Genomic DNA, 24,072 nt, shown 5'->3' on the forward strand with positions numbered 1-24,072 from the left:
CCTTGTTTCCCTATCATCTTCAATGAACAAAATCTGCAGACTAGATTGGAAAGATGTCAATAACGTTCATTATTCAACATGCACAAAAGACACAAGCATGACAATGTTGGCTTTGGAATCGCATGTTGATTGGTGGCAAGAGAAAAAAGGTGCCAGTGATTAATTGATAACAAAATGATGAGAGGACCTCTGGAATGCCATGTGCTGAAAACACGAAGAAGAAGTTTAACTTGGACCACTGTTAACCACCAAGTCTCAATTGGATCCGTCCGTCCGCCCGCCCGCCCATCCGTCCGTCCATCTGCCCCGAAGATGAACCGATACAATTGAATGGGAACGGCGGTGAACCCGTTTTCCGTCCGGACAGAAATTCGGATCGTCGGAAAGGAGGAGGCATTCATTTATGCATTCATCTACATATTCATTCATGCACACATCCGTTCATCCATATTGGGGAGGTCGCTTGGCACCTGCTTACGTCTTGTCTGTATGTGTGTCCCATGACGGGCACTGCACTGCACTGCCCACAATTAGGATGCCGGAAAAGGCAAAATGGGAAAAAATGCAGCGCCAGCCATTCTGTCTGTTCAGTTCTGTTGAGGTGGAATCCATTTCCTGTGCCCGTTTGGTTGTGGCAGCAGCCTTGGTTCTTCTTTCCTCTTGTATTGGTCTCGTTTGTTGGGGTGAATTCGTATGGGTGGAAATTGTACCGTATTTAGTCATTTCGGTTTTTGTTTTTGATCCTTTTTTGTATATTATCTTCATATTTTTGAAATCCTCGTGCAGGAGCAGAACGATTACTTGGAGTATCAATAACTAGCCTCCTCCATTACCAGTTCCAGTATTTTATTATAGAGGAAGTTAGTTGTGGATGGTGAGAGAAACGAAGAGGGAAGAAGCAAGATAACGAACAGAAGTGGTGTGTGTGTGTTTTTTATTTATTTATTTATTTATTGCTTTAGTTGCTGTTGCGGTATCTTGGATGTGTCGGAGGAGTGAGACGTACAAGTAGACGTAGATCGAAGGGAGAGGAACGCGGCATGCCTCAACTGATCAACGACATTACATCGCACTAGGGAGGGTTCTGATGTTGAGCGGGCAGGTTGCTGAAACGTAATGCGAATTTACATCAGAGGTCGCTGATTTGCATCAGTGCTAGAGCTCGTACTGCTTCTTGAGGCCGGGCTCGGGGAAGGACGAGAAAGGCAAAGAGGAAGCGGGGGAGGGTGTGGGGATGCTCTTATGCCTCCGTTTTGTGTTGGTTTTTGTGTGTTGTGTGCTAGGGTTGAAATCCAGGGGGACACTGGAGCATCCTGGAGGCATGTGAGGGGAGAAATTGTGCGGGTGTTATTGTGGTAGAGCGTGACATGGGATTGGATGTGGAAGGTCCTGGATGTCAATGGGGTCGCACATTGTTCATCCCCCATAGCCAGCTGTGGCGATGGGATAGTCATTTTCTGGTGCACCCACGAGGCTTGATCTGGGTGGAATTCAGGGGTGCAGCTTCTTAGCTCTTTTCGTGAGCACTGGAGATGGTAGTGGGAGGCCGTGGTTCTTTTTTCGCATTTTCTGGCAACCCTGTTGCTTGATCTTCTTACCGCTTTACGCACGGCACTACGTGTTCAGTACTATTATAGTTATATAGTTATATATATATATATATATATATATATATAGTTTTTTTTGGTGTGCGGGTTGCTTGTGTTCGTAAGATCGACAAGCCGTACCGATGTGGAAATAGGCGACGAGTTCAAGAAGTGTATAATACCAGTGAGAGTTTTGAGGGGACTAGGCATTGCTTGAGGTTGCCTGTCCTAGGGTACATTACAAAATTTTGGAGGTTTGTATCATTTAATTAGGCGCTGCGGCTACCAACTTTGGAGAGCTACAATTTTGGAGAATCTTCGACACAAATTGGACCATTGTATGAGTAAGTGTCTCAATTTTTCTTCTTGAAAGTTTGGTCAGAGGTATGGTCAGCCGAATTTTCTATGCGCGTAGGAGTTCGAAGTGTTACGTTTTGTCTGTATGATCAGTTGTCATCATTGTGCAAGACCGGCAAGAGGTTCTTTGCTACAGTCTTGCGGCAACAGGCTGAGCTCTTCTAGTTTGGGGGGTGTCGAAGTGGCTATAATTGTCGTATGAGCGATCTATTTGCCGTACTCGACTCTGAGTGAAACGGCATCAGCTACAAAACATGCAATGGGCTTCGTCTGGGTTGAGGTAGTAAGCAACTACCCCGTAGGGACGATTGATTGAAGTGTGGTGGGAACCTTGGACAGTTTGGGCAACGATGTTGTTATATTATGGTTTTGCTGTCAATACATACCTTTTCGATAATGGTTACAGGCTTTTGGTGGGTAGTCTTTCTTACACTTATTGGGGATGCGGCATTTTGGGGCTAATAACTTGCAACGATTGAAGAGTGCGGTGGGTTTTGAGAGAGGGAGCGAGACAACTTCTGTGTTAGCTTTTGAGGGCTACATTGATTCGTATAATATGGATTGGACAGTCGGAATACTTTCCGGCCAAGGTAGCATTGGAATGGACAGTAGCAGGGAATCGTTTGTCTTATAATGTCTACGTTTGGCACTTCATAACTTGAGAAGAAAACAATAAAATAGAGTTAGGATTATGGTTGGGGTAATGACAACCTGGCCTCATGAGCCTAAAGCGATCATCTACAAACAGATTTTTTCACAAGCAGTATGAGAATTCGTGATTGTTGCAACTATGCGAAGATCACAACGACGTCTCAGATTTGTTATGTTAGATCCTCAAATTGTAATTTGTCGTCGCCTGATAATGTACGTTTTTGGTGGCACTTCTTAATGTGGTTTTATATACTATTTATCTTGAGACCAATTCGTTCTTGCAAAGAACTAGAGTTAGTAAGGTTACTTCCACTCGCTGCTTCAACACAATTGAGTGAGAAATTCTTTTCAAAATCATAGTTAAGTCCGAATACGTTACTGATCGTGACCAAAGCTGTCTTTGCTGGAGTTGTATATGGTGCGTAGTAAACAGATGTTGGCTTTTGAAACTCTGCTTGTTGCTGGGCTGCAGGTGAGCGGTTAGTGGTCAGTGGTGAAGATGGTATAACATGGATAGGGCAGAAATTGATGTTGATACAGCTCCCCAGGCTGTTGCGGGGCCATGGAGAGCATCTGTGTATCAGCCTCGCAAGAGGACTGTGAAGGAGCTGCTTCTGCATGCCCAGAAGATTTCTGAGCCCAGGGTATGTTGGCACTTGGCTCCAAATATTTCTATCGTCTTCTCTAGGTTTTTTAATGCTTGCCTTGTCAGTTAGTTGTGATGTACCAGCATTTATATACAAAGTAAACGACACAGAGTAATTGGCGTCGAAATCCTTGTAATGAGTGCGTAACTGTCGATGCGACAGCCAACCATCTCTCTCAAACTCATACCAACGATTAACAGCTAGTTGTGGTCGAGCTTGGCAAGTAAGCTGTGTGTGAGGTTTCAGCATGATCGACACAAAAGCATGGCTAATTCTTCTTTCTGTAGCATTTCGTGGGTTATTTGAAGGCCAAGTTATGGCCGTGAAAGTTACTCTCTAGCATTTGTTTATATCAGGTCGAAATTCCCCTCTTTTCGCAGCGATTTAATTTTATAGTTTGTTTCAGCAGCTCTCGTGGGTCCATTGGTACCAGTGTGTTTATCTACCTAATCGCTATTGAGGGTTGAATTTCGTGTACCTACGGGAATTGTTGCCTTGCAGCCATCGCCTGTGCTCACCGATGGAGTTCGTATGCAAGGTCCGGGTGTGAAGGAGGTAATGCTTCATGTAGGCATTAACAGACTCACAAGCATGAGTTGTACTGATTAGTTATTGGAAAAGGTGGTCGCAGTTTTTTCGATTCTGTCCCAGCTAAAATGTATGTGTGTGTGTGTGTGTGTGTATGTGTATGTGTGTTATTTATTTATTTATTTATTTTTATGCAACTAAATGAATCGATTCTATACTGACATATTATCCACTATGATTGTCTACGTGGAACACAAATTTCAAGTTGAATTCTGGACTAACTTGGAGTCGAATCTGAGGAAAAATGATGGCTGTTTTCCCAGGAATGCCATAATTGTGGAAGTTCAGTTGCGGAAGAAGAGCTTCAGCAATGTAGTGCTTGTGAGTTTTACCACATGTCTGAGGTTGAGCAATTTTGCATTTAGAATCATTAACTTAACAATAAATAATCTTCATTTTTGTAGCCCGCATTGTATCTGAGCGTTATTATCCTTTGTAAAGCCTTTATTTTAATACGATCCCCCTTGCTTCGTTCCTACAATTTCGGGATCCATTTCTAGAGTAACGTAGGCCAATCAAAAAAGCTCCAAATCAGACAGACGAAAAGAAGCACTTAACAATGCTGGTAGTAAACATCTCCTCACTATCTCTTGTTATTCTGGTTTTCTGGCAGGTGATCGAGTATTCCACCCGACTTGCTTGGACCCGCTTGTAAATGTATGTATGACACACTAAAAAGCTACGAAAGCATTTGAAAGGATTTCGTAGTATTAAATATATTGGTAGACTTCCCAGGTAATTTTAGAGATGCTGGATTAGAATTTGAAAGGAAATCAAATTAAATGCATGGTGGTAAAACCCAAAAGTTATTGATACTTATCAATGCATTGTTTTGCCCGTATAGGTTTCAACCTGTTAACTTTACACATGCTGAAGTAAAGAAGTTTGGCTCTGTGCAGATTATTACACCCGATGAATATTGGTGCTGTGGTCTGTGTGATGAGCACTATAGTAGGAGAGAGGATGCCGAAGCTACAGACAAAACATCCGGCGGCAGCATGACAAGGAGTCAAGACACTTGTAATCGGTGGAATTCAACTGCGTCTGGTAGGAAGAGGTGGGGCACAAGCATACATGAGTTAAAGGAATTTGTTCAGGAAAAGAAAGCTGGTCTTGTAGATGGAAAGCTATTTCCAGCAGCATCCCAGAGCAGCATTGATCGCGTTACCTCTGAGGGAACAGGGGAGGTAAGCAGACGGAGTAAACGAGGTCGTCCACTCAAGAGCACTGGTCATGACTTGCCTTCCAAACGTAGAGGGGCCGATTCTCGAATTTCCAAGGCTAAATCTGATGATTTGAATTCATCTTCCAGTGTTCTAGAACAGGCAGGGGATGCGGGAGAGCTGGCAGTAGATTCTAGGCGGGACACTGTGAGAGTTACACGTAGTTTAAGCGTCTGCCTTCCTTCTAATGCTGGAGCCACATCTGGAGAAGTTCATGAAGCGGTACCTTTCGATGTGGTTCATACTGAAAGCAACGATGGAGACTTGCAGAACGTTGGAAGTATAGCAGGTCCAGAAAATTTAGACAAGGAGTCCCAGCTGAAAGGTGCCAAGTGGACCAATTCAGACAAAGATCTTCAGTTGATTGCAACGAAGGACATTTCCACAGAATTATGCTCGGAAGTAGCCCTGTTTCATGGCATAGGGATGGGTATGACTCAGGTGGTGACGTATGGAAAACTGGATAGATTCCTCGAAGAAAACTCTGACCTCAGGAAATCGTTTGTTTTTGCGAACGCCTCTTTTGCTTCCGACAAACCAGGTTCTTTCTTTTTCTTTCATCGTAATGTCCACTTCATAATTTTACATGGATGTGGATGTCGCTCTCTTGAAAACTGTAGAAGTTTGAGGGGATTGTAGGAAAAAAGCAGTTTTTTTAGTGCGATTAGAAATTACTATTTAAATATGTTCTTGAAATTTGAAAATCTAATGAACCTGAATCTAGGTAGTTTGCTTGACTGGTACCCCAGCAACATTCTATGGTACTTATAGCCGTCTTGTTCAGGTCGAACTTTCTTTCTAAATTACACCAATTATTAACTGACTTTTTGCCCCAATTTTTGAAATTCATCTACGCAATGGTTGAGAGTTTCATTGCCTCCTTTTAACGCACATCAACTATTATTGAAATATGCTATCTGGTGAAGATGAATATATCTAACTCCTTGGCCCTTGAAGTACTATTGAGTAATCATATTTGACATTAACTTCAACGTGGTGCAGTGTTGGAGGAGTTGAAGCTGCAGAATGTGGGGGTCGATGCTCGAGATAGGAATTTCAGTGACCACTGGAAAACATCAGCAACTAAGGTTGGCACAATTTTAAATGAGTCGTCCTCAACACTTTTGAGCTGCCCACGGAATGTTGGAGATCAGTCACTTGGAAACCTGGCGGATCAGGAAGAGAAGGTTATTGTCTTTGACCAGCAAGTGGTAAGGAATTGTTCTGAAAAGGGAGAACAGAACGTAGCGACGACTCACGCTGGACAGGAGCCTGTTTTTGGTGAGAATCCTCTAAGTCATCCCTTTGAATTTACAGGGAAGGCTACCTTGTCAAATACCCTAGCGAGGGAAATTGAACTACCATTGGTGCATTCTGCAGGGCCAAGCTCATCATCTGCTTCCTTGAGTAGTTCACCTTCCCTCTTAGTCAAGCGTCCCATTTCATCCTCTCCTTTGAGCAATTTCTACCCTGCTTTATTAGATATATCCTCGGCATCACTTGCCTCGCCATTCGAGGGGTTCCAGTCACAATCAAGGGATGCCATGACTTTTACCCCTCCATTAACTTCGTCATTTTTAAAGCCTGCTCTTGAGCGAAGTGGGAGCGATGGAAAGGTTCCTTTAATCGCTAAACATCTCCTCCAGGCTTCTAGTTCAAGCCCTTCTACCTTCACTTCTTCACTCGAACCTGAGAAGATTGTCTCGAAGGACTCTTCTCTGCATTCTGCGTGTAAGGCACAAACTTTTGTTTCCCCGTCGCAGTCGCCAGCGATCGACAACCCTTTGGTTACTGACGTTGATGATATTTCCGTGTTATCTAATCTGGCTATTGGTCTCACAGTACCTCCTCAACGAGCCCGTAAAGGGTCGCAAGCCTCTCCTCCTGTTCTAGAAGCCAATAGGTGCGCGGCACAGCCAGCCCGCAAATCTGAGGGCCAGACCGTGGACCTTTCTCAGTCGGGACACACTCTCCCTTCTCGTATGGGGAAAGAGTTAAACAAGTCTTCCTCTATGCGAGACCAGGGATTTGGGAACACCGTTATTCCTAAGCAAGCGGAGAACGGCAGTAGTACATTGGAAGCTGATGAACCTCTTTTTTGTAAATCCAAGGAGTCAATTTCAGAGGGCGACAAAGATGAATCACCAAGCAACCTTCTTGTGGAAGATGTGCGACCTCAAACCTGTCTATTGATATTTCTTTAGTTTTTGTAATTGTTACCACATTCGACTTGTAATCATGTTGTTTGAAAATGCACTGCATGATGATTTAGATGGAAGTTTAAACTGATTAGCAAAGATGGTGTCTTATGTAACTTGACACTTTTGCCTAACAGGTTAAGGTTTGTGATACATGCGGTAACACTGGTTACGAGGAACTCCTGGCTCTTTGCAGTTCCTGCAACGAAGGTGCCGAACACACGTGAGTATGAACGTTATTTATTGTTTGGCGTCTTCATTGAATAATGATGATGACGTTTGAACTACTTTCCACAAGCTGATTTCATTGCCCACTTTTGCAAAGAAGTGTCAAAGGTGGTCCATTTTCCTCTCTAGATTTTTGACGAAGGAGGGTTCGACACGTGACTTCGAACATTGAACTATGAAACGATGATTCAATAATTCAAAATGTTTATCACGATTGGTCTAAACCACTGTTGAACAAGATCATGCACGTGCACTCAAATCTCGCTCTCCCTTCCCATCGCTCAGGAAAAAAAATAAAAGAAAGCAAGAAAGAAAGAAACCTATATATATATATATATATATATATATATATATATATCTATATATCTATATATATATATATATATATATATATATATATATATATATATTGAGAGAGAGAGAAAATGGCTATCTCTTGTTTGATTAGCCCCCCTTCTGATTCTGCTTAATTAGCAGATGTCTCAATTTGCTGATTCTTGTTTCCTTCATTCTATGTTCATTAGAGTATTCAGAAATAGTAACGTACTTATGTGTATGGTTCAGGTATTGTATGCGGATCCAGATGGATGGATTACTTGAAGGAGATTGGTTTTGCGAAATGTGTCAAATGAACCACAGGCACAATGGACCAAAATCTTTGGAGCGGTTCATCGCTACTTCTAAGTCGCTGGGCCATTCGATCACCTTAGAAACCCGACCCAAACCTGTATCTATTCAGGGTAATTCTCGGTCTCGACTTTCTGACCGTCTCAACCACAAGAAGCCTCGCCTTGATCCAGTTAGGAAGTCACCCTCAAAGGCTCCTGTTGTGCAAATGTCTGTCAAAAGATTAGCAAGTGATTCACTTCTCCCTTCTGTTTCTAGAAAGTTGCCACTAGAGAGTTCAACGCGTGCAACTTCTTCAACGGTGTCTCCATCACCAACGCTTCAAACTCCAGCACCTTCAGCAAAATCTTCGCTTACGCGCGATAATACTTTCAAGTCTGTTTCCGACACTGTTAAGGTGAAATTTTTGGCACCATTGACAGTTGCCAACTTTTCGTCTGGTTCACGAGCGAACGTGTCTAAAACTCCAACCGTGATCTCACAGCCTCCAAAAGCAGGTTCCGTTCATCGTGACTTATACTTGATGTGGCTCTTTTAATTGATCAATCATTTGATTTCGGACAACCTCATGTGTAGTTCGATTAACCTGTATGCTGTAAGCATTTTCGTAATGTTGACATGCGCTGAAGATATGCCATAGCATTTGAACATTGTTTCAGTATGTGACACCAGACGTAAATTTCAATATCTGTTCTTTGACAAAGCTTATGTTCATTTCATACAGTTCCATCGGGACAAGCTAGCAACAGGAGCAGATTCATGTCACTAAGCAGCATATCTGAGTCAAGCACACCTTCAAAGACAACCAATTTGAATCCTTCTCATGCTTCGTTGGCAGCTTCACCCACATCGATACTTCCAAAACCTTCGTCTGGTAAACTTCCGGCTGACTTATCGATACCCTGTAAGTCATCAACTGTTAAATTCTCTAGCGACTTCTCTTTTCTGTTAAATTCAAACTCCAATCAGGGGAATGGAATCAAAAGCTCTGGGCAGTCTAAGAGCAACAGAGGTAGTGGTGTTTCAGATGGATGTACCATGCCACCTATTGGTAAGGAACCTGTACCGTCTGCCACTATAATTCCAGGTTCAAAACTCATGAGACTGGGTAGAAATACCAGCAGCAGCGGGCTACCTGGAGAACCTCGACCCTTCCCTGTCACCCCTAGACCTCCATTCGAGCATGGAAAAGGTATCCAACGTTTAGGGCAAGGGACTGGTGGCTCACATGCGGCAGGTATGATAATACAGGCCCGAGCTTCAGTAAGCCATGTCTATCTAGTCTGCTCGATCTTTGGAGGGTTTTGTTTTGCCTCACTGAAAACTGTTGTAAGAGTAGGCTAGATCCTTGCATCTCCTCAATTTTGTATTCCACATGATTACTGTGGGTACTAGATCGTCATTTCTGTAGACCTTGGTAATGTGCCCAATTTTATCGCTGAATAGCTTCCTACTTGGCCTTCTCTAGTTTCTGAAATTTATGCCTCGCCTAAGTATTATACTTTCATTCGCAGGAGCTGGAATAACACCAAATGCAATGAAAGCTGGTGGTAACGATAATGCATCATCTAAGTCCGAACCTACCACTGGGATTGGATCTGCGGTTGTTGCAAGAGTGACATCGGAACTTGCCTCTGTGCTCGTGTTGCCTGGGAAGGATCCGAAGCCAAACAATAGTATACGGAGTGCCCCACGGTTAGGAAATCCAAGGCCTGTGCAGTGTTTCTCATGCAAGGTTGTTGGACATACTGCTCAGGAGTGTCTGAAGAGTAATTCATTACCTTCGGAGCAGAAGGCTTTGACTGCAGTATCCATGTCTTCTGAAAACCGTCCCAAACCTTCCAAGATTCCAACTTTTGTTGATGTAGACAGATCTACCCCTTCGTTGGGTGAACAATACGAAAATGTCAGCTTGGGATCTGCTTCACATCGTTTGCAAATTCCAATTGATCCAGTGCCTGCGGGTTGCAGTTCGGAGCTAGAGAAGTCAATTGCCCTTCATCCTTCTCCAACACCGAGTGACCTCATGCCCAGAACACCTAATTTTAAGCTTCAGGACTCCTCTTTGATTGGTTCTGGGATTCCTTTCTTGTTTGATAATATCTCGTTTCAGCAACTCGTTTCTGGGCAGACTCCTCGTGGTGTCTCAGCTGCAGCAAACAGGGACATCCCGTGTGGGGCGGAACCTAAGGGGGGGATTGGAGGTTGTAACGTGACGACACAAGACTGGGCTAATCACAACGAAGGGCCTCCAGGTGTAGAGGTAGCACAGACGATTTCAGCCTTACAAATCAATGCTACGCCTGCGGTAACATCTGAGGGTGGTTTGGTATCAAATTCTTCGCAAGTCTCTGCTCTGAAAGGACCAACTGGATATACTATGCAGCCCCTAGAAGCTGTTGCCAAAAGCTCGGTCCCCCCAGGTTTGCAGACAAGTCCTGCACCGTCCTTTCGGGGACATCGGCCTCATTGGATGGTGGGGTTGCCTGTACACGCAGTGCAAGGCCCGCCACCTGGACAAGTTCCCACTTGCCCACCATCTGGACTAGTCGTGTGCGGGCAATCTGCACCAATGCCATACCTGGCCACCCATCCTTCATCACTCCTTTCGATACATGCTCCTCCTCTTCCCTCAGACTCATCTTCAACGCCAGCTTCGATTCCAGCTATCCCAAGTTCGGCGATTGCCTGGCGGTAAGATATGAAATTGGCTTGTAATCGGTGTTGTAATGTCTCTCCAGGAACAATCTTATTGCAGGTATTGGTTCCAGTTTGCAACTAATTGTTTAACTGAAGATCAGATTGTTTTGCAGTGTTCTCCTCTCACCATTCGAAGACCATGTTCAAATTGTGTCAGCCTTTTTTGGAAGTTTAATTCCGAAGCAATCTAATTTTGCAACATGAATATCATGTAGTCTAATAGCTATTGTCGAATTTGTAAAGGATTGGGAATGCAGTATATATCACCTCCTACAAATTCTCTTGATCCTGAGATCTCAAAGGTTCTTGACATGGATGTTGTTTTGTCTTTTTTGCACCCTTGGTTGCAGGCCCTTGGCTCTAGGTTCCTAATTGTGCCCGGGTAGTCACAAGTTTCTAAAAAATGCGACTAGATGGCACCTTGTAGTATTTGTTTGTGCATTAAACTTGATCGTCCGTTTCTGATGATTACTTGTGTTTTGTGGTTCTGCAGAGGTGCTTTCGAAGTTAACGATGGACAGACGACAATTTTGTTCGATGAAGTGCGGGCTCATGTTTCTACCAAAGCTGTTGCCAAGGTATATGAAGTTGCATCGGCATTGCCGCAACAACTTCGTTTAGAGCAAGTTCAGCGCTCACTGGACCTGGAGACGTGGCCACGCCAGTTCATTCAACGACCTCCAACTGATGGAAGCATTGCTCTGTATTTTTTTGCTGATTTTGGTGAAAGGTACTAAAATTTATGAACTTCATGTATCATAACTCTTCTTTCAAGTAAGAGAAAGTGAATTGCGTTGTTTGTTTTTCCCCCGGGCCAAACTTCTTCTTCCGACATATTGGGCTGGTATGTGACGAAAGGACGGTTTAGATACATTATTTTAAGGTTTGTTCGTCACTAACGTTGCATGGAGATTGTCTAACGGTCATGATGCTGTACATTTGCAGTATTGATAGTATTCATCGGAAATTGATGGATAACATGGTTGCGCGGGATCTCGTTCTGCGTGCTCAAGTGAATGATGCCGAACTTCTTATCTTTCCATCAAACAAACTTTCCGAACAGTTTCAGCGTAAGATATTTAATTGCTCTTGTTTTTTTCTTGTAGGCTGTTCAGAATTGTAGACTGAGTTTTGAAGCAACCTTATTTCTGCCACCAAGAACTCATTTTTCAAACCTGTTCACATTGCTGTTGTTTTAAGTTCTTAGCTGTATGTTTATGGAGCTGAAGTGTCGGAAGGGCAGTCCAGATCCACTTAGAATGATTATTGGTGATTGGCAAGTGTAGATCGCAGCATGGAAAGGGGGCAACAACAAGCTGTGCATAGGGATAGTGAATCACTGAGTCTAGATATACATATACTGAAACTCAGGTTGGTGTTCTACAGGCTGGAATAACCACATGTTCCTGTGGGGCGTGTTTCGAGCTAAGAAGAAGGCAGCGACAGCAGTGTCAGTTCTAACATCTGTGGTCAAGCAAGTACCTGGTATTGAAACATCTCTAAGTTCATCCAGTTCTGTGCCAGGAGCAGCATTCAAATCCACCACAGTATCGAATGTGAATTACTCAAGTTTAGGGGGTGAGAATACTGGGGAGATAGATATGGAAGTTGACATGGAGGGAGGAAAGGGGTGTGGTGTTTCTGACATAACTGTTAAATGGCCTGATAGTGCCAACCCTCCATCTACACCTTTTTTGACTCGAATACCAGCCAACATCACAACAACACCCGCAGTTCCAGCAGCCACAGCATCAGCATTGCAGAATCTTGCGTTAGATACAGAAGCTGATAGGATTGAAGATCTTTGTATGCCTCCTGGATTTGCCCCAATTTTAGTCCTGCCTCCTAGTCCAGTGGCCCTGGAGACGCCCGGTTTACGGTCGAATCTACCCCCTGGATTCGGAAAGACGGAAGCACAGAAACAGGTTATATTTTTTACGAGATTATTCTTGTTGGTTTGGTTTGTCGTGTTTGTTACAACTTTAGCCTCTGCTTTTACCTGTATGTTTGAGTCTTAATCTGCATATGATCCAGATTCTTGTTCTGCGTACTCTCGGTTTGGAATGCAGATGATTTACGTTTTAGACCTTCATCTAGCAGGTTGACGTACGAAGCAGTACAGACACACCTGAGATTGAAGAGTTGGGAGGCCTTAAATTGAAGCGCGGTGTTTGCTCAGTGGAGGTTTTGAAGGACCCTAACATGCATGCAGCATTACCTTTTCATGCACCTAGTCTAAGGGATAATGAAAGCGGTCAACCCAGCTCGCGCCCCTCGACAATCAAGCGATCTCACGCTACATCTTGTTCACTCAGTTTGCCTAAGGATAAAGAAAGAGACTTAGGCAGGGGTAGGGTGTATGATAGGGAGAAGGAGCGAGAGAGGAGAGATCGGCATCTTAAGCATGGGCATGATAGATCTTGGGAGCGCGTTTGGGAGGAACAAAGAGATAGAGAGCGTGACAGAGATTATGAGAAGGATAGAAATAGATCACCAGCCTGGGATAGGTACAGGTCGAAGGAAAGGGATAGAGCAAGGCAAACAGATAAAGATAGGCCAAGAGGGACGGACAGAATAAGGGAGAGAGAGAGGGGTCGAGAACGAGATCGAGAGCGCTGGGGCGGAAGAGAAAGAGAAAGAGAGAGGGGAAGAGATAGATTTGCGGACTGTGTCAAAGATAGGTCACATAGACCTCGTGATTACGACCAAGAACTAGACAGCAGAACTACTCGATACAGGCGGTCTCGATCTCGCTCAAGGTCGAGAAGTTCGGGAAAGGGGAAAGTAAGGTCACGATCTCCTGCTGGAAAACGAAAGGTTCGGTCTCGAACGCCTGTGCTGCTGAGGAGTCGATCCCCTTCGCCGTCACGAAGATATCTGGGCTATCGGCAGCAATCATTATCAAGTTCTGACTCCCCAGATTCTCAGTCACTGGAGATTTTGCAGGGTTCAGCAACTGTGGGAAGCAGATTCTGTAAGAAAGGCGGTGAAAGTCTGCAACTGAAGAGGAGAAGCGCATCCGACAAAGAAATTGATGAAAGCTTTCGATCTGCATCTCGATGGAGGGCACGGCCAGTGAATGACAGACGATCAGGAAGTGCAGGGGCTAGCAATTTCAAGACTGCTGACAAAAGTAACACGGCAGCAATTTCTCGATCAGTGACCCCAGTTCTGGATATGACCGAAGGCGTTAGTGAGGTCTTCTCAGCGGAATGTGCTGCAGCATCCACTTCTTTACCAGACCTTAACACGGATACTGTGGAGTCTGGTCTCGGATTCCATGATTTTTTGCCCGCAGAGGAGACTGAGCCATCTAGGGATCCTGAAGCGACCACTCCTGTTGCTGAACAGACCTTCTTCCCTGGCGCTCGTCCAGCAACCACTCCTCCCAGCCTCGCAAGGCTGAACTTCCGGCATGTGCTTGAACCTGTTTCAGCAAGAGAAAGGTGGGGGTTTGCAGTGAGTGGCACACGCCCGGAATATTGCACAAGATCTTCTGCGTATCAGTATCTTCACTCGTCTAGATTAGACTCCAATCCTGACCTAGAGCTCGCTTTGGGGGGTCGTGAAAGAACTCCAGAGCGAACAGTTCCTCTAGCCTTGTTTGCAGATGGGCATGCCAATAACCCTGATCTAGACTTCGCATTGCATGCCAAGTCCCCGAATTTGAGTGCGGGTGTACCAAAATGCCCGCACTTGCAGGGGGATTCAGGGGTTGGTGGTGGAGTGGTGACTGCGTCTTTATCGTTGAGTCTTGCTGCCCCGCAGTATAGGAAGGAGGGCAATTCGTGGGTTCAGGTTGAAGACCGCGGTGCGGTAGTCGCAGATGATGTGGACATTGCACTTACTCTGTGACATGGAAGACTGCGGTGCTGGCCGATTGTGTATAGTAGGTGAAATAAGTGCCAAGAAGGTTAGCAATCTGGGAGGTTTTTCAGCAATTTGTATCCTTTGTCCCCGCAATGATTCACAATTTTGCAGAATTGGGGCAGTATATTTGATCATCTGTAGATAGCTTATAGGATAGATAGATAATGCCGAATTCAGAACACTTGGGACTGCGACCCTTGTGGGCGACTGACTCTATCATGTATTTTACGAGCTGTGGTTTGCTGTCTTTTAAAGCAACGCCTTCGGAACCCTAGCAAATTATTGCGCTATGCATCAACATTATTAGACACTTCTGCATTCAATCGCTTCTTTACCCCGTTGAATCTTCACTCCTGTGGTGATAGTTTGATGCTGTGCAATGCTGCACACCACATATACTTAAGATGTCGAGTTCCGCCTTTAGTTCCTAGTAATATGAGCAGGCGCAGTGAAAATCATAAGAAGTAAATAGCGCAAATATGAATGTACTGGAGTCTCAATTATTTAAGCTCAACTTTGCCACTAGATATGTATATATATATATATATATATATATTTTAATTTTACTATTTGAGTCATTCATCCGGCGTAGTGACACGAGTGTCGTTACTGACTCGAGACATAATTATGGGAAATGTGACCTATCCACACCCAGCCTCATCCAAATGACATGTGTTGGCCTCAAGTATCCTACATTCGCCAAGTGGTCCGAGACACGTGTCCTAATCCCCTCTACCGTCCAAGCTGTAGAACTCATCGTTCGAAGATAGCAATGTGTGACAGATCACAAGCGCATTCATGCGGGAGATTATCATTCCATCTGCCAAACTCGTATGCTTCTGTTTTGATCGCATATTCTCTGCTGAGGCTACATTTTTCTTTCGCCTCTCACCTGGGTTTTTTAGGCAAGATTGCTTATGTTCAATTGTGCATTGCGATTTGGGGATAAATATTTTATTTTCATAGCTGGAGCGATTGACTTTGTGCAAACGGGCTTTGAAGGTGGAAGCAAGATCATACCCCCAATTCATTTTCGGATTCTGTTTGTTGTGGATGTTTCACTTTGTGATATGGCACATCGCTGTTTCGTGCAGCGTGATATCTGGTGCTTTCAGTATTTCGTTACTTGTACAGAGCAGAGACAGGCGGTTTCTTGTGGATGTTATTGATGTCTCTTGTTGACCTAATTAAATGCCATGAAATAGAAACTCTTCTTCATTTGGTAAGTGGGTGATGTTGGCAGAGGGGATTTGATCAACTCAAGTCAAAGGTTTTGTTGGTACTGTACAAACATATTAAGGGATTTGAGGAGGGATGACGAAGCCGGAATTCAACGTAGGGGACAGGATATCGTGGAATTACGGCAAAGGCAAAGGAAAGGGTCATATTGTGGAGAGAGTGATCAAACCTACGAAACTCTATGGGAAAAACTTCAAGGCTTCTCCTGAGGAACCTAAGTACCGTATAAAGAGTGATAAAGGTAGGCTTTTTCATCACTTTTACTTCTGTATTTTAATTCAATTAGTATCTTGTTATGCGCATTTGCAATCAATTTGTGTACTCTTGTTAGGTGGCAATGTACTACATTTCTGCCTGTGTCTCAGTTGACGATCTTGTTGTTCGATTGCATATCTAATGAAGAGTCAATCTATTTCAACTTCCATGATCAGTGAGTTTGCAAGAAGATCTCGTGTGTCTATCTCAACCATTGTACTTCAATGTGTCGATCTCATTGAACCATTTCGACCTCATTCTGTGCATGCAGTGTGGTGTAGCTGTAGCTGAATACATTGCATGCGATCAAAACAACTGATATTTGTTTTCTATTCTCACGAATCTAGTGCCCTGAAATTTTAACCCGATTAAGACGGATTACTCGCATTAAATAATAAACTTGTGAGGATTGAAGAAATTATATCCTTCACCTGTGGACGTCGTAGATATCACAACCTTGTTTTGTTTATCCTGTCCATGATATGATTTTGCAAGTTAGCGGACATTCAAGTTAAACATCACCATTTTTTTACATAATCGCTATCAGTGCAATCCCCTCCTTTGAGACTTGAGTATCAAAAGCCCTTGATTAGCCTTTGAGGACCGCTTCCACGGTTAGGCTCCATTGATAACCTTTTCGGATTGTCGAATAGAATTGTATATTGTAGGAACTTGTGGTCTGTGCATATGGGAGGTTTACCAAATCAAGTATCGGACAACGATGTGATCTTGGTGGCAATCTTAGACCTGCGTATTTATCTGTGGGTACTCAACGCTTGTATAGGGAAGGAGCTGATTCGAAACCCAGAGACTTTACAGATGTTGCTGGAGGATACTGCTGCTGACGATAACGAGGAGGAAGAAATGGAAGCTGTGGAGGATTCTCAGGATGTATTAAATGACAATGACGAAGATCCTGTCGCAGATATTGAAGGTGCAGTAGTGCACAATATTTGTTGACATCGTAACCCCCACTCATTCCAGGATCTGTCTGTTCTTACATCTTTTGGACTCGCCATCGTCCAGCAGAGCTTCGGCAATTAGTTAACAAAATATTCTTACTCCTTAAGCTTATGCCGTGGGCAACTTTTGCTACAGGTGCTGAAAAGAAGGAAGAGATTACAGAATCCCTGGCCTCCAAACATCGCGAGGTAGAAGCGAAGGCAGAAGAAATGAAGGATCGCCCAAGGCAGGTCTCTAAAGAACGGGAACTGGGTGCAGAGCCTGGGAAGCCCTTGGAACAGATGCCTGGGGCGCAAATAAAACTGGACCAGATATCTGGAAAAACGAAGCCATTCTTGGATGCTGCGGACGACAATGCAGATCTGGCCAAGGTTGAGGTTCACTATGATCCTGTCAAAGAAGGTCCTCTAAATGCCTCCAATGGCAATGGTGATGTTGTAATGGAGGAATCAGGAGGACTAGCCAAAAAGGAATCTCCTCACGGGTTGCCGCATGAGACGGTTCCTCAGCCAGATCTAAACGCCGTCAAGTAATTGAGCTGCTTTTCAATTCCTCACTGAATGTATTCAAGTAGTTGAACACATCTGAATGCAGGTTTGATGCAAATGTTGAAGTAATGTTATGAAAGATTTTCTAGATTCCAAGTTGGTGGAATTGAGTGCAATATTGGCATCTGTCTATCTGTCTGTCCGTCCGTCTTAAAGAGGTACAAGACTTGTGTGTGGGTCGTGTCTAGCTTTTGGTACTGTTATCACGGTCGTCTATATTTCGTAGAAGTTATTCCTGCAAGCTGAAACAATGAAGAGCAAACTGCTTTTGATGCACATTCTATGCACTCGATCTCTATACTAGACTTGAGACCTTGAGTTCTAGGGGATTGCCATCATCTCACATCCTATCCAAGGTAACTGGGCCAGTGGGTTAGACTCTTTGCATGCCAGCAAGCTCATTGGTCGTGGAAATGTTTTAGCTGCACGGTTAACAAACATGCCATGGTATTGGAATTAAGCCCGGGATGCTATCCAGTCCTCTCACGTAGAGCAAGATTTGATCCTTGTCCATCAACAGAAGTTTCGATTATTGACCACATTATATCAAACTAACCGCCATTTCTGTTTGATATACACCGGTTTTGAGCTTCTTGTTGTGATTCATTGCATTGCAATGCAAATTGGTGGAGTTCAGGCAGTTAGTGTCTGCATCATGTAATTCAAAGCTCTTGGCAAAAGCTTTGGAGGGGTCAGTAGGGACCGCTAAGCAAGTTATCATCACACAATGCATTCGTTTTCCTAATAAAACTCATGTCTTTACATGATGAAAATCCAGATTGGTTTTCATTACAATAAAAAATAGACGCATCTTTCAAAGGGCGGATTATCGCATGTGTGACTGATTTTTATATTGCATCAAAAAATCACATTTCACATCCAACTTGGCACAGTGATTTTTTGTATGTATTGGACTGATGAACGTTTTTACTGCTTTTAAAATTCTGTCAATTGACTATTTATACTTGGTCAGAATCTTCCTATTTTGGATTTATAAACTATATATAAACTAAATATGTCTTTTTTTGAATAAAAAGATTTTGATTGTATTTAATTATTTTTTAATCAAAAGAAGTGCCTGTAGTGAAACACTATGAACAATATCTTTATCAGCAAAGCCAATCGGAGGGAACTGAATGGTCCAATTATTCGATTTTAAGAGAATGCATAAGCATGCATGGGACCTTTAATGGTAAATGAACATACGCAAGCCAGCATTACAGACTCCATCAAACCAGAATGGGAAATAGGAAATGTAGAGTCTAACTCATTAGGAGTATGTGTTGAAGAGAATGAGTCAATGAATGAACTTGCACATACCTCAAAGAATGAAACTTATGGATGTCGACAAAAATCATGCCACCAAATGCAAAGCTAGTGGTAGCCAAGTAGCCCACATCAACAGGCAGAAAATGGGTTGTTGGTGGGCCTTATCCAGTAACACAGCCACTGCTGCTGCAGCCATTTTGGTGAAGCACCCATTCTGCGGTTGTGACCTGCTGGAGTTGATACCTGGGGAGGATGCACCCCAGTCTTGGACTTAATACCCGGATGGAACCCATCCTCATCCTCTTCCTGCAGCTCCGCTCGGCTCAGCAGTAGTGCCTTTGAGCTCTCCCGCGACCCGCCGTAGTGTTGTTGGGTTCGCTCGCAATTTTGTTTTCTCGAAGAAGATTTGCGTCGTGAAATTTTGCTCGCAGCCATGACGACCTCGTTGGCAACCTCGTTCTGCGCTTCCACGGCGCCCCAGGCCCTTGCTTCGCGCCAGGCTCAGCTTTCCGGCACCTCCCTTGTCTGCTCGTCTAGCCCTCAGCCCTCTGTCTCCTTTGCCAGCCCTTTGCTGATGCAACCCCGTGCGAGTACGTTAATGTCCACAGCTTCCTCATTCCCGAGAGAGCTTTTCTTTAATTTGGGTTTTGGTTCATTCTTCGGAAGTGTGATTATGTTGATATGTGCGATGGAGGTAGTCGCCACATGTTTGTCGTGACACGGGGTTTCGGGAACCGGGAATGTGTCAGGTCGGCGGTGCGATTTGACAGGGAAGAAGGCTAACAATGGATACAAGGTCTCGTTCTCTAACCACAGGACGAAGCATTTGCAGCAACCCAACTTGCAGTACAAGCGGCTCTGGTGGGAGGAGGGCAAACGCTTCGTGAAGCTCCGCATTTCAACCAAGGCGCTGAAGACGATCGAGAAGAACGGCCTCCAAGCCATGGCGAGGAAGGCTGGTATCAATCTGGCTGACTACTAGGTCAGTGCCGACTTAAATTATTTTTTATCATCTATATGATGAAATTCATAGGATTTGCACCACAATTGAGCTTTTCCTCAAACACGAAATGCAAAAAGAAGGGTTCATATTCTTATCAGGGGAGAGTGAGTACGATGACGCTCGAGGCTGTACTGAAGTCTTCTTGTTTCAACTGGCTTATGATATCCTTTACAAATTCCACGTTTCAGCATGCTGTCAGGCCGATGTAATGCCCAGAGGTTGATTGCTATGAATCAGACGTGCCAGAAAAAAGGTTTTACAGTGCATGTTATTCAGGGGAAAATTTTCGGAAGCCTTTCTATGGTGGAGTTTATTGTGTCCAACGGCAATCTGATTTGTTAAATGTCATTATGAAGAACTTGTTTATTTGATGAGTGAAATGAACTAATTATTTATTCAAGTATACAGGTCGTGCCTGTCGTTTGTTCAGTGCTGTGTGTCTTCGATTCCAATTATAGTCTTTTGGATTGTATGTGTTTGATTTGTCTGGAGTTGTGAGGCAGAGCTTTAAATGTGAAATTCCCGCTCATGTATTGTGTTGTCTACTCTGAAAACTTGGATCCTTGTTTTGGATATGCACTGATGTCAACAACTATTGTAGGATGACGTGTACTCTCTCGAAGCTGTTTATTCAGTGATAATAATGCCTGAACCAACACTAACTTGTAGCTATTCAAGTTTTGATATGGATCACATTTCATTTAGGCTTGAATCAACTGTCTTTATTAGAATTGGCTTGTTTCTAACTTATTACATCTGACACCGTTTTATTTATTTATTTTTTTGCATACGCTAACCAACAACTTCTTCCGTTAGTGATTCTGCGTCTAAGCTTCAGCCACAGAAAATCACAGAAGCAAGATGATCATACATTTTCTTTCCTTTTCTTTTTTTTTTTGAATTCTTGTTTCTTCTGAACCAGAACAATGAGCAGGTTGTTCAACAGCAATGAACACTTCCCATGCGAAGGAACGGGATCTTCCACAGTTCCAAGTACTCGTGAATCAGATCTCTTTAGACTATTCTGGGTCACTCGCAACACCTAATTTTTTCTCTAGACAGTAGATAGTCCCCAGTTCAAGCTATTATCATCAAAGTGTTCATCATCGTACCAGAAGTTACAGATGACATCAGCAAGAAGGTTAGCACAAATTATTTTCTTTTGTATGATTAATTGAACTGTCTGCTGACTTTATGTAGAGTTTCTCCTTGATAAATCAACCATCTCTTTTTGGCGAAAAAGGTGACCCTTTTAAACATTTGAACAGATAATTGTTAAGTTTTATTTTGCAATGAGAGAATTCCATCTTATGCATCTTGAAGGTAATTTTGAATGACAGAATTTTATGTAAAGAGGGTAGATATCATTTTTTAAAAATTGGTATCTGTCTGTATGAACATTATAATCAAATCCATAAATTTCTAGCCTGTTCGAATACAGCTGGTAGCCTAAGAGAACACATGTTGAAAGAAACCTCCACATAAGTTGGTATTTAGAGGGAAGAGTTCTGCACAAGGGAAAAGTTGCCTTGGGAAGAATTTTACACAACTCGATCGAAATAGAGAAATAATGTTTACAATTGAAGGTCTTTAAATAGTTAGAGCTGCAACCAATAAACAAGAGTTGGTATTAAATCTGTGGCCTTGCATGTAGAGTGGGCTGCTCTAGCCAAATGTTCTAGTCTATGTGACACGAAACAAAGCGCTAAAATTAAAGAGTATTTTGTTATCAAAAGACTCAACCCCTTGCCATATAAACTATAATCTATTAGACAAATTCATCCACATTTAATGTACTTAAACGTAGTTTTTTTTATAGAAAATTATATGGTGTAAACAATTAATTGGTTTTTTTTGAACTGGTTTCTCATCATTTTATTTCTTAAATTTTGCAATATGAATATTTGAGATTGTCTACTTCCACTTATAACTGTTTTTAATAATCATATTTGCATATTTTACAATTATATATAGCTTAATCAAAATACACACCACAATAGACTCAAAAACAGTATTTTTCTTATTTTTCAAAATAAAATCACTGAATATATTTCATTTCGAATCATAATTTGATCAATAAGAAAATGTTTAGATGTAATAGTTTTTTCAATAAAAATTATATAATTAGGGAAAAAATGAAATATTATTTTGTTAGTAAATTTATGAACGAATGCTCAAACTAACAAAGTTATGAAAAGAAATTTTCTGTTCTTTTCTTTTTTTCAATGTAGTAATAACTAAACTATTAATTTAGCAAGGATGCTAACCACTGTAGTAAATTTCTACTCTTGAAACACAAATCCATTTAAGCATAGGTTGTGAAGTTATAATTTTATAAACAGATCTGATTAGTTGTCCCTCTGAAATACATGTAAACCTGATAACGTAACGTTTGATGTTTACCAACATAGTTTTACGAACCATTCTATAAACGAAAGAAGCGCAAGAGCAACTGTGAAAAAGAAGGATTGGCATCTCGGAGGTACCCATAACTCGAGATGGTCTTTGCTATGATGTAAGAAAATACAGAGCACTGGTCGAAGACTGCTCAAATGCAGACAGTGGCTTCCATCTCGAATCTGGACAACAAAACAAGGTTTCGGTGAACTTGAGAACTGATCGTGTTATTAGCATACCAAAGGTGAAAGCCATGTGGGTGTGTTTGTGTGTGAGGAACTTAAAATTTATGGGTAGAAATTTGCGGTGGTGTTCTCCAGATTGAACTGTAATATTCTCCAGATTGTTGTGGGGACCCTAGTATTCTTTGGTCTTTTCTTCGGTGATTGCACTGTGTCTAGACAATTGAGCTGTGATTAGATCGAGCCATTATTGAACAGAATCTTTTGAATGCACGAACATGCACCCGCATTTGGCTGGTTTTGCACCTGCCTATGCCAGTTGTTCTAAATTGGTCCACAAGGGCATTTGAATTTTCAGCCTGCTGACAACTGCAAAAGTGATCCAACCAGTGAAACTCCTGAGTTGTGATCCACGCAGTTCTGGAGAGTTTTGAGGAGGAGAACTGTTTGGCATTGGAATCTCGAATGGTGATTCAGTGTGCTTGGAGTAGTTGTGCGTAAGCTCCTATTAACTTATCACACGGTATCTCACGGTGGACCCGTAAGGGATTTTTGCAGTCATTCAGCGTGACGATGATAGAGAAGAAGAGTTGGAGCAATGCTGTATTCACTCCGTTCTCAGGGTTGTCTATCAAGTGTTGGTTTCCCTGTTGCAGGTGTGGCTCAAATTGCATTCTACATGCAGGATTCAACTCGACCCACACTCATTTTGCAACATCATGTTAAGAACAGCGGCCAGATTTTGTTAATACAGGCCTTGTCAAATCAATCTGCACTTTCTGCTGTATGTGCAAGTCTAAGCCATTGTCTTGTCTTGTCACAGAAAGTGATCATTTGCCAAGCTCTGGGTGATGTTATGGATAGTATGGTTCCCTTTTCTGTACTGATTATTAAGCTTATATTTGTGTAAAGAAACATTTGCAAAATGCTTTTCCATGATGCGAGTATTAGTTGAGAGAGCTTTTTTTCTTTTTCTTTTTGATTGAAAGCTGTGTTTCTTTTGGCACTCTCAAATTATTCGCAAGGCACTTTGAGATGAGAAGGATAAAAAAAATCATTAATTTATTTTGAATTTCTTTTAGATGGGAATTTCGCATGAAATTCTAAATATGAGTGTATATATATATATATATATATATTTATACATATTTGTAATCATACAATAGAATAACATATTATTCAAGAAGATGAATTTGTAAGGTTTTATTTATTTATTTTTTGTTATTTTACTTATGCTGGTCATAATTTATTTATTTTTCAATTATTTAATATGTTAAATGATCTCCTTATATGCTTGTGTTTCTGAGTATAGAATAAATGTCATAGTCTCAACGTGCAAATGTGGCTCCCTTCTTTTCCATTTGACAACTGTCACAACACACATTGTTAGTGTTATGAAAGTTTGAATTATAGACTTTCAGATGTATTTTATTATATTAAATATGATCTGGATTTTTTCTTATTCATGATTATACAACATATTTTAGTTCATTGATGTTGATTTTTTTGTTCTTTAGAAAGGGGGGGGGGAAAAAAAAAAG

General features: G+C 42.4%; 3 protein-coding genes across 14 annotated transcripts; all 3 read left to right on the forward strand.

Annotated features, from left to right (window-relative positions):
- The first annotated feature begins 557 nt into the window (after positions 1 to 557).
- On the forward strand, positions 558 to 14,983 carry LOC112283497 (uncharacterized). 11 transcript variants are annotated; one of them, XM_090250897.1, is made up of 17 exons: positions 559 to 1,930; positions 3,067 to 3,238; positions 3,743 to 3,796; positions 4,093 to 4,150; positions 4,443 to 4,486; positions 4,729 to 5,593; positions 6,055 to 6,333; positions 6,433 to 7,220; positions 7,388 to 7,473; positions 8,043 to 8,602; positions 8,830 to 8,979; positions 9,193 to 9,342; positions 9,620 to 10,799; positions 11,299 to 11,535; positions 11,751 to 11,875; positions 12,192 to 12,730; positions 12,906 to 14,983. In XM_090250897.1, the coding sequence occupies exons 2-17, from the start codon at positions 3,104 to 3,106 to the stop codon at positions 14,658 to 14,660; spliced, it is 7,005 nt and encodes a 2,334-aa protein (XP_090107023.1). In that variant the 5' UTR covers positions 559 to 1,930; positions 3,067 to 3,103; the 3' UTR covers positions 14,661 to 14,983. The 11 variants fall into 11 exon arrangements, with proteins under 11 accessions (XP_024378002.1, XP_024377999.1, XP_090107023.1 ...); XM_024522234.2 differs by having other exon boundaries at positions 558 to 1,930; positions 8,830 to 9,342; XM_024522235.3 differs by having other exon boundaries at positions 6,055 to 7,220; positions 8,830 to 9,009; positions 9,133 to 9,342.
- Positions 14,984 to 15,463: 480 nt separating this feature from the next.
- On the forward strand, positions 15,464 to 17,796 carry LOC112283499 (uncharacterized). The gene is made up of 4 exons (XM_024522241.3): positions 15,464 to 15,677; positions 15,919 to 16,155; positions 16,954 to 17,103; positions 17,268 to 17,796. The coding sequence occupies exons 2-4, from the start codon at positions 15,990 to 15,992 to the stop codon at positions 17,663 to 17,665; spliced, it is 714 nt and encodes a 237-aa protein (XP_024378009.1). The 5' UTR covers positions 15,464 to 15,677; positions 15,919 to 15,989; the 3' UTR covers positions 17,666 to 17,796.
- A 1,500-nt stretch (positions 17,797 to 19,296) lies between these two features.
- LOC112283500 (uncharacterized) lies at positions 19,297 to 21,194 on the forward strand. Of its 2 annotated transcripts, XM_024522243.3 has the most exons (3): positions 19,297 to 19,539; positions 19,699 to 19,931; positions 20,875 to 21,194. In XM_024522243.3, the coding sequence occupies exons 1-2, from the start codon at positions 19,383 to 19,385 to the stop codon at positions 19,929 to 19,931; spliced, it is 390 nt and encodes a 129-aa protein (XP_024378011.1). In that variant the 5' UTR covers positions 19,297 to 19,382; the 3' UTR covers positions 20,875 to 21,194. The 2 variants fall into 2 exon arrangements, with proteins under 2 accessions (XP_024378011.1, XP_024378010.1); XM_024522242.3 differs by lacking the exon at positions 20,875 to 21,194 and having other exon boundaries at positions 19,699 to 20,355.
- Positions 21,195 to 24,072: the final 2,878 nt, after the last annotated feature.

Source organism: Physcomitrium patens, chromosome 6, assembly GCF_059467195.1.
Source record: "Physcomitrium patens ecotype Gransden chromosome 6, ASM5946719v1, whole genome shotgun sequence".
Taxonomy (NCBI): domain Eukaryota; kingdom Viridiplantae; phylum Streptophyta; class Bryopsida; order Funariales; family Funariaceae; genus Physcomitrium; species Physcomitrium patens.

What these genes read in the sequence shown, in the direction of transcription:
- LOC112283497 (XM_024522231.2), top strand. Translation starts at nt 3,104, where the DNA reads ATGGATAGGGCAGAAATTGATGTTGATACAGCTCCCCAGGCTGTTGCG. An exon ending in AAGGTCCGGGTGTGAAGGAG is followed by an intron (nt 3,797 to 4,092) that starts GTAATGCTTCAT and finishes CTGTTTTCCCAG; the next exon opens with GAATGCCATAATTGTGGAAG. An exon ending in GCTTGGACCCGCTTGTAAAT is followed by an intron (nt 4,487 to 4,728) that starts GTATGTATGACA and finishes GGCTCTGTGCAG; the next exon opens with ATTATTACACCCGATGAATA.
- LOC112283499 (XM_024522241.3), top strand. Translation starts at nt 15,990, where the DNA reads ATGACGAAGCCGGAATTCAACGTAGGGGACAGGATATCGTGGAATTAC. An exon ending in CCGTATAAAGAGTGATAAAG is followed by an intron (nt 16,156 to 16,953) that starts GTAGGCTTTTTC and finishes ACGCTTGTATAG; the next exon opens with GGAAGGAGCTGATTCGAAAC. An exon ending in TCCTGTCGCAGATATTGAAG is followed by an intron (nt 17,104 to 17,267) that starts GTGCAGTAGTGC and finishes CTTTTGCTACAG; the next exon opens with GTGCTGAAAAGAAGGAAGAG.
- LOC112283500 (XM_024522243.3), top strand. Translation starts at nt 19,383, where the DNA reads ATGACGACCTCGTTGGCAACCTCGTTCTGCGCTTCCACGGCGCCCCAG. An exon ending in GCTGATGCAACCCCGTGCGA is followed by an intron (nt 19,540 to 19,698) that starts GTACGTTAATGT and finishes GGAATGTGTCAG; the next exon opens with GTCGGCGGTGCGATTTGACA.